Here is a 13,145-nt window from a genome sequence, read left to right on the forward strand (position 1 = left end):
GTGTTTAAGAGGCAGTCTATAGCCTCTTTCAGGTGCTCGGACGCGCTGGCAGATGCGGCTGGGGGAGTGCAGCTGGGACATTTAGGTGGCCGCGGAGAAGATGCCTTTCTGTCACCCGAACCTGCCGGCTGAAGGAGAGCCGCGTCCGAGTGAACGGCGGCTCCTGTGGACTGTGGCCGTAGTCCCACTGCTGCTTTCAGGTGCAATGGGGGGATTCTCGGAGCCGGAGATTATACCTACAGGAGGAGGGTGAGGTGAGTGCTCCTCCTGGCCGGGTTCTCCACTTTCAGGTGGCCTCCCGACAGCCGCATAGGGGGTGGAACATGCGGCTTTACATCGGGGTATTTTGGCCATCTGAAAGTGCCTTATAATGAATGCATTGTGTGAAAACAGTGGCACAACTTTAATTTGGCCTCATGTTTGGTGCGCACACATTGTGGGCTAAAGGGCCTGTTCCAGCTCTGTACTGCTTGGGGTGTACATTCTGTGTATCGAATTGATGTGGGATTTAATGAAGTAAGGAGAGATTCTGTGTAAAAGACACCATTTAAGGTTAAGTGATCAAAAGTGCTGCTGAAGATTTAACTAATTTAACCAATATAAGTGGAGATTTAACTATTAGCCTATAGAGTGAGAACCATTTCAGCTAATCCAAGTAAAAGGTGGGCCATACTATGAGACAGTTAATAGCTTGGTAGAATTACTTTTATCTTCAAAGCACAATACACCATACTAATTCAGCCTACATTCCAGAATGCAATGGCGCCCAGACAAGCATTTCCTCACACAAATCTTTCAAGTGAGATGCTGAAACCCTTTCAGGTTGGCATTAAAGCTTTCCACAGCCTGAATAGGAAAATGGGGTCTTCCAATGCCCTAACCCATCTCTCAAACAACATCTCTAATAAGTGTTTAATCTCCCTACTATTTATAGGCCTTGATGCATGGTTAATTGTCACATTGCTTACAACAGAAATGGAACTTCAAAAATTCTTCATTAACTTTAAAACACTACAGGATATCTTGTTATCATGAAGAATATTTAATGAAGAAAAGTTTTTAAATAAGTCCGGAATTTTGATCTACCCAACTCACTGTTGATAACATTGATCTCCTCATGTCACTAGACAAGGATTTTCCATCCTGAACAATTTTGGGTGTATTTTACGGACTTTGGGCTGCTGAACATGAAAATCTCCTTAAATGTCCCTATCCTCCAAGAAAATGTCACCCTCCTCCTGTAGATATAACCGATTTTTGTGAAATCCTGTCCTAGTTTATGTCCACTGTGCTTCAAATATACAAAACCATAAAGTGCAACATGTCCTTGAAAGTTCATTTTCTGCATTTGCATGTGGACCTCTTCCCAGCTGATCTTGGTGGGGTCAGCGATGAACCTGGTGAACCTGCGACCTAGAAAAGCAGTATCGGGGCTATTGTTGGACACTGACACTAGAGGCATCAGATGCTGAGTACAAATGAAAATCAGCAAAACAAAACATTTTAGGTCAGTTCAAGGGATGCCATGTGTCTGCCCCATTCTGTGATTAAACATGCTAAATTCAATAAAAGTTCGCATTTCTTCAATTTCCTAGGTGATGGGGCAAATCTGAAATGATCTTTGTGTTCATTTTGATGTGATCATCATCCCCAATTTTATTGCTGGAAGCAAACCTTTTGAAAAGAAGTGTTGTCCAGTGTCACTTTGTGAGCTTTCGTTTCCTCGGGAGTGCGAGAAGACAGGACTCGTTCAGAAGTTTGTGGACTCAGCTGGTGAGTGTGTCTGCAAGTCCCAGAGAGGGTGGGAGAGTCCGACCCAATGAACAGAAACTCCAGGCGGGTTCTCTCTCCCACCCCGACCTCCCTCCCCACGTTACCTGCCGTGATGTTTCCCTGCAGTCGCACCACATAAGCCACTCCGTAGATCTGCGGAGCGGTGCCGTTCAGAGCGACCTGGAACCAGTTGGGATCGCCCACCGCCGTGCACAGGGCCACCACCGAGAAGCACTGGGTGACAGCGGCCGGGAGGTTCCGGCTGTGAGAGACCTGCAGTCCGCCTTCCATTACCCCGAGGAGGGGGCGACACCCGAGGGTTCAGCGAGCGCTCTGCAACTCGCCGCCCGACACGTCCCCGACGTCGGAGTGACGCCACACAGGGCACTATTAACTCTTCGGCATCTGCGGAGCCCGGCTCCTCAAAGGCCACCTCGGGGCAAGGAGGGCGTCCGTTCATTCTTCCCAGCACAGCGCAGCCGGCGGAGGGAGGAGGGGGGAGAGAGGTGGGGGGGAGAGGGGGAGGGGGAGAGGGGGAGGGGGAAGGGAGAGAGGGGAGGAAGGGAGGGGAGAGAGGGGAGGGGAGAGGGGAGGGAGGGGAGGGGAGGGGGAGAGAGGGGAGGGGGAGAGAGGGGAAGGGGAGAGAGGGGGAAGGGGGAGATGGGGGGGAGAGGGGAGGGAGAGGGGGGGAGAGGGGGGAAGGGGAGAGGGGGAAGGGGGGAAGGGGGGAGGGGAGAGGGAGGGGAAGGGGAGAGAGGGGGAGAGGGAGGGAGAGGGGAGGGGGAGGGAGAGGGGAGGGGGAGGAGAGGGGGGAGGGGGAGAGCGGGGGAGGGGGAGAGCGGGGGGAGGGGGAGAGCGGGGGAAGGGGAGAGCGGGGGAAGGGGAGAGCGGGGGAAGGGGAGAGCGGGGGAAGGGGAGAGCGGGGGAAGGGGAGAGCGGGGGAAGGGGAGAGCGGGGGAAGGGGAGAGCGGGGGAAGGGGGAGAGGGGAGAGGGGGGGGAGAGGGGAGGGAGAGGGGAGGGAGAGGGGGGAAGGGGAGAGGGGGGAAGGGGAGAGGGGGGAAGGGGAGAGGGGGAAGGGGGGAGGGGAGAGGGAGGGGAGAGAGGGGAAGGGGAGAGAGGGGGAAGGGGGAGAGGGGAGAGGTGGGGGGAGATGGGGGGGAGAGAGGTGGGGGGGAGAGGGGAGGGAGAGGGGGGAAGGGGAGAGGGGGGAAGGGGGGAGGGGAGAGGGAGGGGAGAGAGGGGAGGGGGAGAGAGGGGGAAGGGGGAGAGAGGGGAAGGGGGAGAGAGGGGGAAGGGGAGAGAGGGGGAAGGGGAGAGAGGGGGAAGGGGAGAGAGGGGGAAGGGGAGAGGGGGAGGGGGAGAGAGGGGAGGGTGGAGAGAGGGGAAGGGGAGAGAGGGGGAAGGGGAGAGAGGGGGAGAGGGAGGGAGGGGGAGAGGGAGGGAGAGGAGAGGGGGGAAGGGGAGAGCGGGGGAAGGGGAGAGCGGGGGAAGGGGAGAGCGGGGGAAGGGGAGAGCGGGGGAAGGGGAGAGCGGGGGAAGGGGAGAGCGGGGGAAGGGGAGAGCGGGGGAAGGGGAGAGCGGGGGAAGGGGAGAGCGGGGGAAGGGGAGAGCGGGGGAAGGGGAGAGCGGGGGAAGGGGAGAGCGGGGGAAGGGGAGAGCGGGGGAAGGGGAGAGCGGGGGAAGGGGAGAGCGGGGGAAGGGGAGAGCGGGAGAGAGGGGGAGAGAGGGGGAGAGAGGGGAGGGGGAGAGAGGGGAGGGGGAGATAGGTGGAAGGGGAGAGAGGGGAGGGGGAGAGGGGGAGGGAGAGAGATGGGGAGGGAGTCCTCTTCATTTGGTGATGGACCATGGACGCATATAGCAAGGTCAGCATTTACCTCCCATCATTAAGTCGACTTCATTGTCATCTGAATGTACAACCCGAGAATACTCGTCCTTCACACACAACCAAACATCACACACATACAGACAAACAAGAATCCATATCTACAAATAAATAGTGATTCCTGAATATGAAAGGCTGGGAGAGCAGTTCCTCTTGTCGTTTAGCATTGGGGCTGGTGTAACGTTTCATGGCCCTTGTGAAGATGGTGAGCCACCACTTTGAACTACCCTTGCCTTTTGGTGAAAGTACATCCCCATTTCCCTAGGGTGTTAGCCTACAAAATGGCCCTCAATGTTAGTCAAGAGAGGTAGCAAACCAGATGCTGGATAGAGGGTCCAATAAGAGTTGGATGGACTTCGCAAGAGTGAAACAGATGGGGTTGTCCAGGTCAACAAAAGGTTTTAATTGGATATGGTAACAAAATTATTTTGGTTCTGTCAAAGGAAATAGAGGGGGAAAAGGCAAGAGAGAGAGAGAGAGAGAGGGAGACAGGGCTGGGGAAAGGCAGAAGTTGGGGGGGGGGGGTGAAGAGGGGGAACAGAAATCGGAGAAGTTGATGTTAATGCCATCTGGTTGGAGGGTGCCCAGATGGGTGATGAGATGTTGTTCCTCCAATTTGTTGGAAGTCTCAATCTGGCAGTGCATTAAAGTAGATGGACTCAGCAAGAGGTAGCATCCATGGTGAGAAATGGGGAGTCATTGTTTTGGGTCGTGACCCTTTTTCTCTGACCTGACATGAAATGTTGATTGTCCATTTCTCTTCTCAACTGGAGTTAACTGTGCAACTGATATAAGTACTAACCTCGAATGAATGAAGGTGTTCCGTAGCACCAAGGATCATTCAGTGTTGTTCAAAGGGATTCATTATTTGCTGATTGGTTTCTGGTTGATTTCCATGGAGGGATGTTTGGTGCATAGGAATGTACCTTTGCAATTTATTCACAGAAATTGCCAGGATTTGGGCAGTTCTTTGAGCTCAAAACATCTGTAATAATCTGTCAGTCCCACATAAGGGTGGCTTGGTCGTCATTCCTCCCAGCCCTGCAATTTCTTTGAAAGTCTCTTCACATGTCGTCAGCTATCCCACGAATCACTCTAGTGAATTTCTGTTGCAATCCCTCCACAGCCAATCAACAGTATATTTTTTTTCAGTAGGAAGATCAAAATAGTACCCTGGCGCAATGACACCAAGGCCCCATTTAATTTAGTCAGGCATCATAACTCTTTTCTTCCAAATCACTAGTAATAAAGTCCAAATTTGTCTTCCATTCTGTATGCTACACACTGGCATACTACAGTAGTTTTCAATAGTTTGTATACAAGGAGACCGAGGTACCTTTTACCAAGCTGTCACCATTTAGAAAACAGTTTGTTTTTATTTTGTTCATCAAAAAGTGAATAACCTTACATTTTTTCTACATTATATGTTCTCTATATTATATCTACCCTGTTCTTACTACTTAGTTAGCTTGCCCCTTGGAATCTTACATTGTCTTGCTTATAATCCCATCTGTTTTATAAGATCAGCAAACTTGGAAATGTGAAATTTGGACCCTTCAGCGAACTCAGATGTAGACTGTGAAAAGATGAGACCCAAATTCCAATTCGAGAGATATCCCAGTAGTCACAGCCTGTCAATTTAGAATACAGAACAGTACAACATCGTAACAGGCAGTTCGACTGGTGTAGGTATCCCTCTATGCTCTTCATATACATATGTCTATCTGGAAGCCTCATAAATGCTCCTGTTGTACCTGCTTCCACGACTACTCCTGGCATCCTGTTTCAGACATTTACCATTCTATTTAATATTTGCCCCATACATCTCCCTTGCACTATGTCCCCTCATCTTAAATGCATGTGCTCTAGTATATGCCCTAAGGAATTGTCTCTTGTGAGTGTCCACCCTATCAATGGCTCACATGATCTTTCTAACAGTCACCCTCCACCCCAGAGATAACACTCCAGAGATAACAACCCAAATTTGGGCACTTTCCCCAGAATTTGTACCCGCTAACCTAGGCAACACCCTGGTAAACCTCTTTTGTATCCTTCCCAAAGCTTCCACATCCTTTCTGTAATGGGGCAACCAAAACTGTATATAGTATTTCAAGTATGGCCTAACTAAAGGTGGGGCCACTAAAAGATAAAAGAAGCAACATGTGCCTGGAGGAGAAGGAGGTTGGGGAGGACCTAAATGAATACTTTGCTTCAATATTCACAAGAGAAAAGGACCTTGATCAAGGTGAGATCAGAATAGGACAGGGTTGTGTGCTGGAAAATGTGGAGATAAAGAAGGTGTTGAATCTTCCTAAAAACATCAAGATTGATAAATCACCAGGGCCAGATGCAATATACCCTGGGTAAAGGGAAGAGATAGCTGGAGCATTGTCTATAATCTTTGAGTCCTCTTTGGTCACAGGGGAGGTGCTGGAGAATTGAAGAGTGCCAAATGTAGGCCCCTTGTTTAAAAAAAGGTAATAGGGAGAATCCTAGGAATTATACACCACTGAGTCTTACAACAGTGGTGTGCAAATTATCAGAGAGGATTCTTAAGGATAGGATCTCTGAGCATTTGGAGAAGTATCGACTATTCAAAGATAGTCAGCATGGCTTTGTGAAAGGAAGGTCGTGCCTCGAGCATAATTGAGTTTTTTGAGGAGGTAACAAAAGAAGTTGGGTGATAGATTTGGACTACATGGATTTTAGTAAGGTATCTGAGAAGAACCCTTACAAGAAACTTGTTCAGAAAATCATGAGTTATGGGATTCATAGAACTTCACCTGTGTGGATAAAAATTGGCTTGCAGGTAGAAAGCAGATGGTAGTGGAAAGAAAGTATTCTGCTTGGAGGTCAGTGACAAGTGGAGTACCACAAGGATCTATTCTGGGACCCGTGCTCTTTGTGATTTTTATAAACGACCAAGATAAAGAGGCAGAAGAATGGATCAGTTAGTTTGCAGATGATAAAAAGGTTGGAGGAGTTGTGGATGGAGCTGAAGGTTGTTGAAGGTTACAAGAGGATATAGACAGGATGCAGATTTGGGTGGAAAAGTGGCAGATGGAGTTCAATCCAGATAAGTGTGAAGTGATATATTTTGGAAGGACAAACCAGAAGGCTGACAACGGCGTTAACGGTCGGTTACTTAAGAGTTTGAATGAACAGAGGAACCTTGGGGTCCATATCCATGCATCCCTCAAGGTCGCCACACAGGTTGATATGATAGTTAAGAAGGCCTATGGGATGATTGAGTTCAAGAGTAGAGAGGGTCATGTTGCAACTCTTTAAATCTCTGGTGAGTCCACACTTAGAATATGGTTTTCAGTTCTGGTCACCTCATTACAGGAAGGATATGGAAGCTATGGAGAAGGTGCAAAGATGTACCAGGATGTTACCTGGATTGGAAAATAAGTCTTATGAAGCAAGGTTAGCAGAGCTGGGATATTTCTCTTTGGAGCATAGGATGAGAATTAATAGAGATCTACAAGATTATGAGAGGCATAAATAGGGTGGACAGCCAGCATCTGTTTCTCAGCGCAAGAACAGTAAACACCAGAAGATGTAAAGTTAAGGGAGGGAAGCTTAGGGGAGACATCAGGAGTACATTTTTTAAAAACAAAGTGAGTTGTGGGTGCCTGGAAATGCCTTGCCAGGAATGGTGGTGAAAGCTGAAACATTAGAGACATTTAAGAGACTCTCAGGCACATGGATATAAGAAACATAGAGGGTTATGCGGTAGGGAGAATTTAATTTTTTTTAAGGAATATACAGATCAGCCCAATGTCGAGGGCCGAAGGGCCTGTATTGTGCTGTAGTGTTCTATATTCTAAAACTTTATTCTAAACTTTCACATGGTTACAACATGACTTCCTTACTTTTATACTCAGTGTCCTGTCCAATGAAGCCAAGCATACCTTGCAGCTTCTTTCTCACCCTATCTACCTGTTTAGCCACTATCAGTGAGCTCTGGACTCCAGATCCCTCTGCACATCAATGTTTTTAAGAGCCCTGACATTAAATGTAAATTTTCCCCTTTCATTTAATCTCCCAAAGTGCCACTCTCAAATTTGTCCGGATTAAACTCCATCTGCCATTTCTCTGTTCATATCTGTAACCAATCTATATCTGGACGTATTCTTGATACCCCACTACATCTTTTTAAATTTAACAATTTTAAATATAGACATATCGCATGGAAGCAGGCCCTTCTGGCTCAAATACACCAAGTAACCAACAAACCAGAAATCCATTATTGAAGTCTCTTGGGCTTCAGGTTTTGCAAAGACCCCCAGGAGGCACCCTGTCTGGCTTGATTTTAAATGAGATCTGTTTGGAAGTGTTTGTATGTGACCTATACTAAAAAACTTCCCCAATTTATCTCCCAAAAACATGTCTATATACAATACAAACACCACATAATCTGTCACACAACCCATAACCCAGGTTAATTCCAGAAATGAGGGGGTTAGCCTAGAAAACCAAAGAAAACTGCAGCACAGCAAGCAGGCCATTCATCCTTTCTAGTCTGTGCCAAAATATAATTTGCAATTTCCACTGACCTGCACCCATTCCATAACCCTCTATGAGGATGGACTGAGTCATCTGGGCCTGTGCTCACTTGAATTTAGAAGAATGAGAGGGGATCTTGTATCAATGGATAACATTTTGAAAGGATAGATGTAGGCAATTTTTTTCCATTGGTGAGAAGGCTAGAACTAAGGGATATAGCCTCAAGATTGAGGGTAGTAGATTTAGGACAGAGATGAGGAGGAACTACTTTTCCCAAAGGGTGGTGAATCTGTGGAATTTGCTGCCATTGAAGCAGTGGAGGCCACCTCAGTAAATATATTATGACAAGTTTGGATAGATTTTTACAAAAGTAGGGAAAGTAAGGGATAAGGGGAAAAGGCAGGTAGGTGGAGATGAGCCCATCATCAGATCAGTCATGATCTTACTGAATGGTGGAACAGGCTCGATGGGCCGGATGGCCTACTCTTGTTCCTATTTCTTAAGTTCATACTTTATACCAGGTCTCTTTGGCTTGGCTTCGCGGACGAAGATTTATGGAGGGGTAATGTCCACGTCAGCTGCGGGCTCGTTTGTGGCTGACAAGTCCGATGCGGGACAGGCAGGCACGGTTGCAGCAGTTGCAAGGGAAAATTGGTTGGGTGTTGGGTTTTTCCTCCTTTGTCTTTTGTCAGTGAGGTGGGCTCTGCAGTCTTCTTCAAAGGAGGTTGCTGCCCGCCGAACTGTGAGGTGCCAAGATGCACGGTTGGAGGCAATATCAGCCCACGGGCGGTGGTCAATGTGGCAGGCACCAAGAGATTTCTTTAGGCAGTCCTTGTACCTCTTCTTTGGTGCACCTGTCACGGTGGCCAGTGGTAGTACAATAATAAAACAAGGTTCAAAATGTAGTGTTTCAAGTCAAAGAGTGCAATGTGCAGTATTGTAAAACAAAGTGCAAAGTATAGAAAAAAGTACACTTAAAACTGTGCAAGGGCATCATCTTTTACTAATGAGAAATCTGTTTAGGAGTCTGATAACCGTAAGAAATAAGATGGTCTTGAAATCTGGAGGTTAGTATTTTCAAACTCATGTACCTTCTGCCAACGGAAGAGGAAAGACGAGAATGTGATTAGGGAGGGATGGATTCCTTAAAATGTTGGCTGCTTTACCCAGAACAAATTAATACCCATGACTCTGGATAATAAGATCCTGAACAACTGATGCCAGAAGGGGATCAGATGTATCGAGGATTGTTATGAGCAAGGGCAGCTTATGTCATTCGAACCGCTAAGGAATATCATTTGTCTAATAAAACTTCCTTCTGCTATCTTCAGCTGAGATCTTTGTTAAGGGATAATTTGGGACTGTCTAAGGCCCTGCCCATGTGTAGTGACATGGAGATTCTAATTTGAAAGGGGAATGTGCATAAGTTCATCTCTACAATGTATCTCCTATTCTAAAGTGAAAGCTTGAAGCCGGGCTTACACAAGTCAAGAGAAAGATGGGAGGTGGACTTGGGCTCAATAATCCACAAGCGGTGCTGGTCAGACTTGTGTCTGGACAGCATGACAGCAGTTATTACTGCAAGGTACAGGTTGGTACAATACAATTTCCTGCATCAACTGTACCTAACACCACAAAAAGTACATAAATCTAAATCAGAAATCTCAGATATGTGCTTTAGGTGTGGTGTAGAGATTGGAACCTTTATCCATTCAACCTGGCTGTGTACAAAGGTGAGATCCTTCTGGGAGGACCTGGGGGACATTCTGAAAAAAATTACAAACGTGGATTTTCCACAGGATCCAGAAATGTACCTTCTGGGAAATATTATGGACATAACCTTTAAACTGTCCAGAAACCAAATTCAGTTTGTGAAGGTTGCCTTGTCAGTAGCCAGGAAGTGTATGGTGGTCACGTGGAAGTCTGACTCAACTAAATATTACACGATGGAATTACAGAGTTGCATTTCCCTGGAGAAGATGACGTACAATTTAAGGAGGAAATATAGCACATTTTATAGGGTGTGGCAACCCTATCTGCAGCTCATTGGTACTCAGATATAATTATACCCCTTCTAAATAAAGGAAATGCAACAATCTGTGCTAGTAGTGAAATGATTGAGGTCAATGAAGTGGGTCATGGTGCAGATGACGTGCTCTTGCATTTTGTTCCTGAACTTCTTTATTTTATGTTTCTTTGGGGTTTTTTTTCTTAAGGGTTTGTGATTTTACCGATATATGGTTCTTTGTTTAAATTTATATGATCTTTTCTTTGTTGTATTAGGGTATTAGGAGGGAGGGGAGAGGGATAGGAGTAAAAATTGAAAGAGATGGTGTTGTCTGTTTGGATTTGTATGAGTCTTTGGAAATCAAAATTAAAATATTCAAAAAAGGAAATGTTGGCAGCTTTTTCAAGATAATGGGAGTCCATGGAGGGGAGGGAGCTTATTCTGCTTGAGCTTGACCTAATGACATGAGATTTCATGGATAATAAACCTTCTCCAATAATAAATGTCCACTGCTGAAAGGTCACCATTATATGTGTAGCCCTTTCAGATATTTAACTTACACATAGTTCCTCTGCAGAGCAGTATTGTTATGCCCTGTAGTAAATTAATACCGATAACTTCCAGGGACAATGCCCTCCCCCAGATGGTGTCAGTGGCAGGTTATACCAGCTATTTGCAAAAGGGTGTTCTGGTATATGGGATGAAAAGGTATGATTGTGTGACCCTGACTACCTCAGATGTATCCAAATCAGGGCCAGGCTTGATGGCCCACCAATGGTCTCTACTGTTTAATACAGACCACTGATTTGACATGCCAGTTTAGAGAACTGTTATGAATCAACCAGATTATTATGGATTTGGAATCACAGACAAGCTGGACCATGCAAGTGCAGCTGATGTGGTGGAGTTGGTTCATGATCATTTTAGTTTCATTACTGTTTCACAAATGTCAGTCTGTTTAATTTATTAAGTTTATTTTCCCCAGCATTCTTGATGGCATTTAAATAATCAGTCCAGTAATTTGACCACTAGATCATAACATGTTCTACTTTATATCATATATAGAACAGCAGCTACAGCAAGTAGTTAGAAAAGGAGATGATCTACAGCTACGGCAGTAGGTATGGAGTTTACTTGTGGGAAGTCTTAATTTTACAGGATTTTGATGAGATGCACCTAAATCCAAAAGGTGTCAACATTTTGGCAAGTATGTTTGGTACAGCAGTGGGGCAAGGTTTAAACTAATTTGGCAGGGGTATGGGAACCAGAGTGATAGGGAAAAGGGTAAGGAAGATAAAGTAATGGCCAGGAAAAGTAATGTTGGGAGGAGAAAGTAAAAAATTAGATGGTGCAGTGAATTTTCGGGTCAATGATAGTGTTAAGAAAATTACAAAGAAAAATAGTGGGCAGAAAAATCAAAAGAAAAGGTTACAGAAGTCACTAGATATTAAAAGGACAAAGAACATTAGGGCACTTTATCTGAATGCCCGCTGTATTAGAAATAAGGTTAGTGAACTTCAGGTGCAAATCGGTACCCATGCTTATGATTTGGTAGCCATCACTGAAACATGGCTACAAGGTGACCCTAAATGGGAATTAAACTTCCAAGGGTATCAGATGGTGCAAAGAGATAGACAGGATGGTAAGGGAGGTGGAGTTGCACTCTTAATCAAAGATGAGCTCCAGGCAGTAGTGAGGGATGATATAAGATCTAAAGAGCATAATGTTGAGACCATTTGGGTAGAGAATAACAAAGGGAAAAAATTATTGGTGGGTGTTATCTATAGCCCACCAAATAACAATAGTTTATTGGCACAGGAAATAAATAGAGAGATAAGTGAGGCATGTAATAATGATACGGCAGTAGTCATGGGGGACTTTAACTTCCACATAGATTGGGAAAATCAAGTTGGTCGTGGGAGTCTGGAAGAGGACTTCATAGAATGCATCCGCGATAGCTTTCTTGGGCAGCATGTTAAGGAACCCACAAGAGAAAATGCTCTCCTGGATCTAGTGTTGTGCAATGAGATAGGTAGAGTAAATGATGTAATAGTCAGAGACCATCTGGGAAATAGCGATCATAGTATGATTGAATTTCTCATTCAGATGGAAGGGGAAATAGTTAGATCTAAAACTAACATATTATGCTTCAACAGGGGTGACTACCATAGGATGAGGGAGGAATTGGGCAGAGTGGACTGGGAGCACAGACTAATTGATGAAACAGTTGAGGAACAGTGGAAGATTTTCAAAGAAATATTTTGTAATGCTCAACAAAAATATATTCCGGTCAGGAAAAAGGGCAGCAAGGGAGGGAAAAATCAACCGTGGTTAACAAAGGAAATAAAGGAGAGTATAAAATTGAAGGCGCAGGTGTACAAAGCTGCAAAGAGCAGTGGGAAACTGGAAGATTGGGATAACTTTAAGAGACAACAAGGGGTTACAAAGTGGGTAATAAGAAATGAGGAAAAAGGATTATGAAAGTAAATTGGCACAAATTATAAAAACAGAAAGCAAAAAATTTTATAAATATATAAAATGGAAGAGGGTGGCCAGAGTTAACATAGGACCCTTGGAGGATGAGAAAGGAAAACTGGTAGCAAAAAATGAGGAAATGGCCGAGGCATTGAACAAATATTTTGTGTCAGTCTTCACGGTGGAAGACATGTCCAGCATGCCCAAGTGCGGAGTTAAGGATGCGAATGTTGGGGAGGGCCTTGATAAAATAGTTGTTACAAAGAAAGTAGTCATGGAGACACTAATAGGACTAAAGCCAGACAAATCACCTGGTCCTGATGATATGCATCCAAGGGTTCTGAAGGAAATGGCAGACGTTATAATTGATCCATTGGTGGTCATATACCAAAATTCCTTGGATTCTGGGCAGGTCCCGGCAGACTGGAAGACAGCAAATGTCACGCCACTTTTTAAGAAGGGATGTAGGCAGAATCTGGAAATTATCGGCCAATTAG

General features: G+C 45.6%; 1 protein-coding gene across 1 annotated transcript in view; it reads right to left on the reverse strand.

Annotated features, from left to right (window-relative positions):
- Positions 1-2,259, reverse strand: part of LOC138757020 (transmembrane protein 127) — a 47,942-nt gene extending 45,683 nt beyond the window's left edge. The window contains exon 1 of the mRNA XM_069923613.1: positions 1,878-2,259. Coding sequence (XP_069779714.1) covers positions 1,878-2,064 — 187 coding nt within the window. The 5' untranslated portion in view covers positions 2,065-2,259. The remainder of the gene's footprint in view (positions 1-1,877) is intronic.
- Positions 2,260-13,145: the final 10,886 nt, after the last annotated feature.

This window comes from Narcine bancroftii, chromosome 3 (genome assembly GCF_036971445.1).
Source record: "Narcine bancroftii isolate sNarBan1 chromosome 3, sNarBan1.hap1, whole genome shotgun sequence".
In the NCBI taxonomy this organism is placed as follows: domain Eukaryota; kingdom Metazoa; phylum Chordata; class Chondrichthyes; order Torpediniformes; family Narcinidae; genus Narcine; species Narcine bancroftii.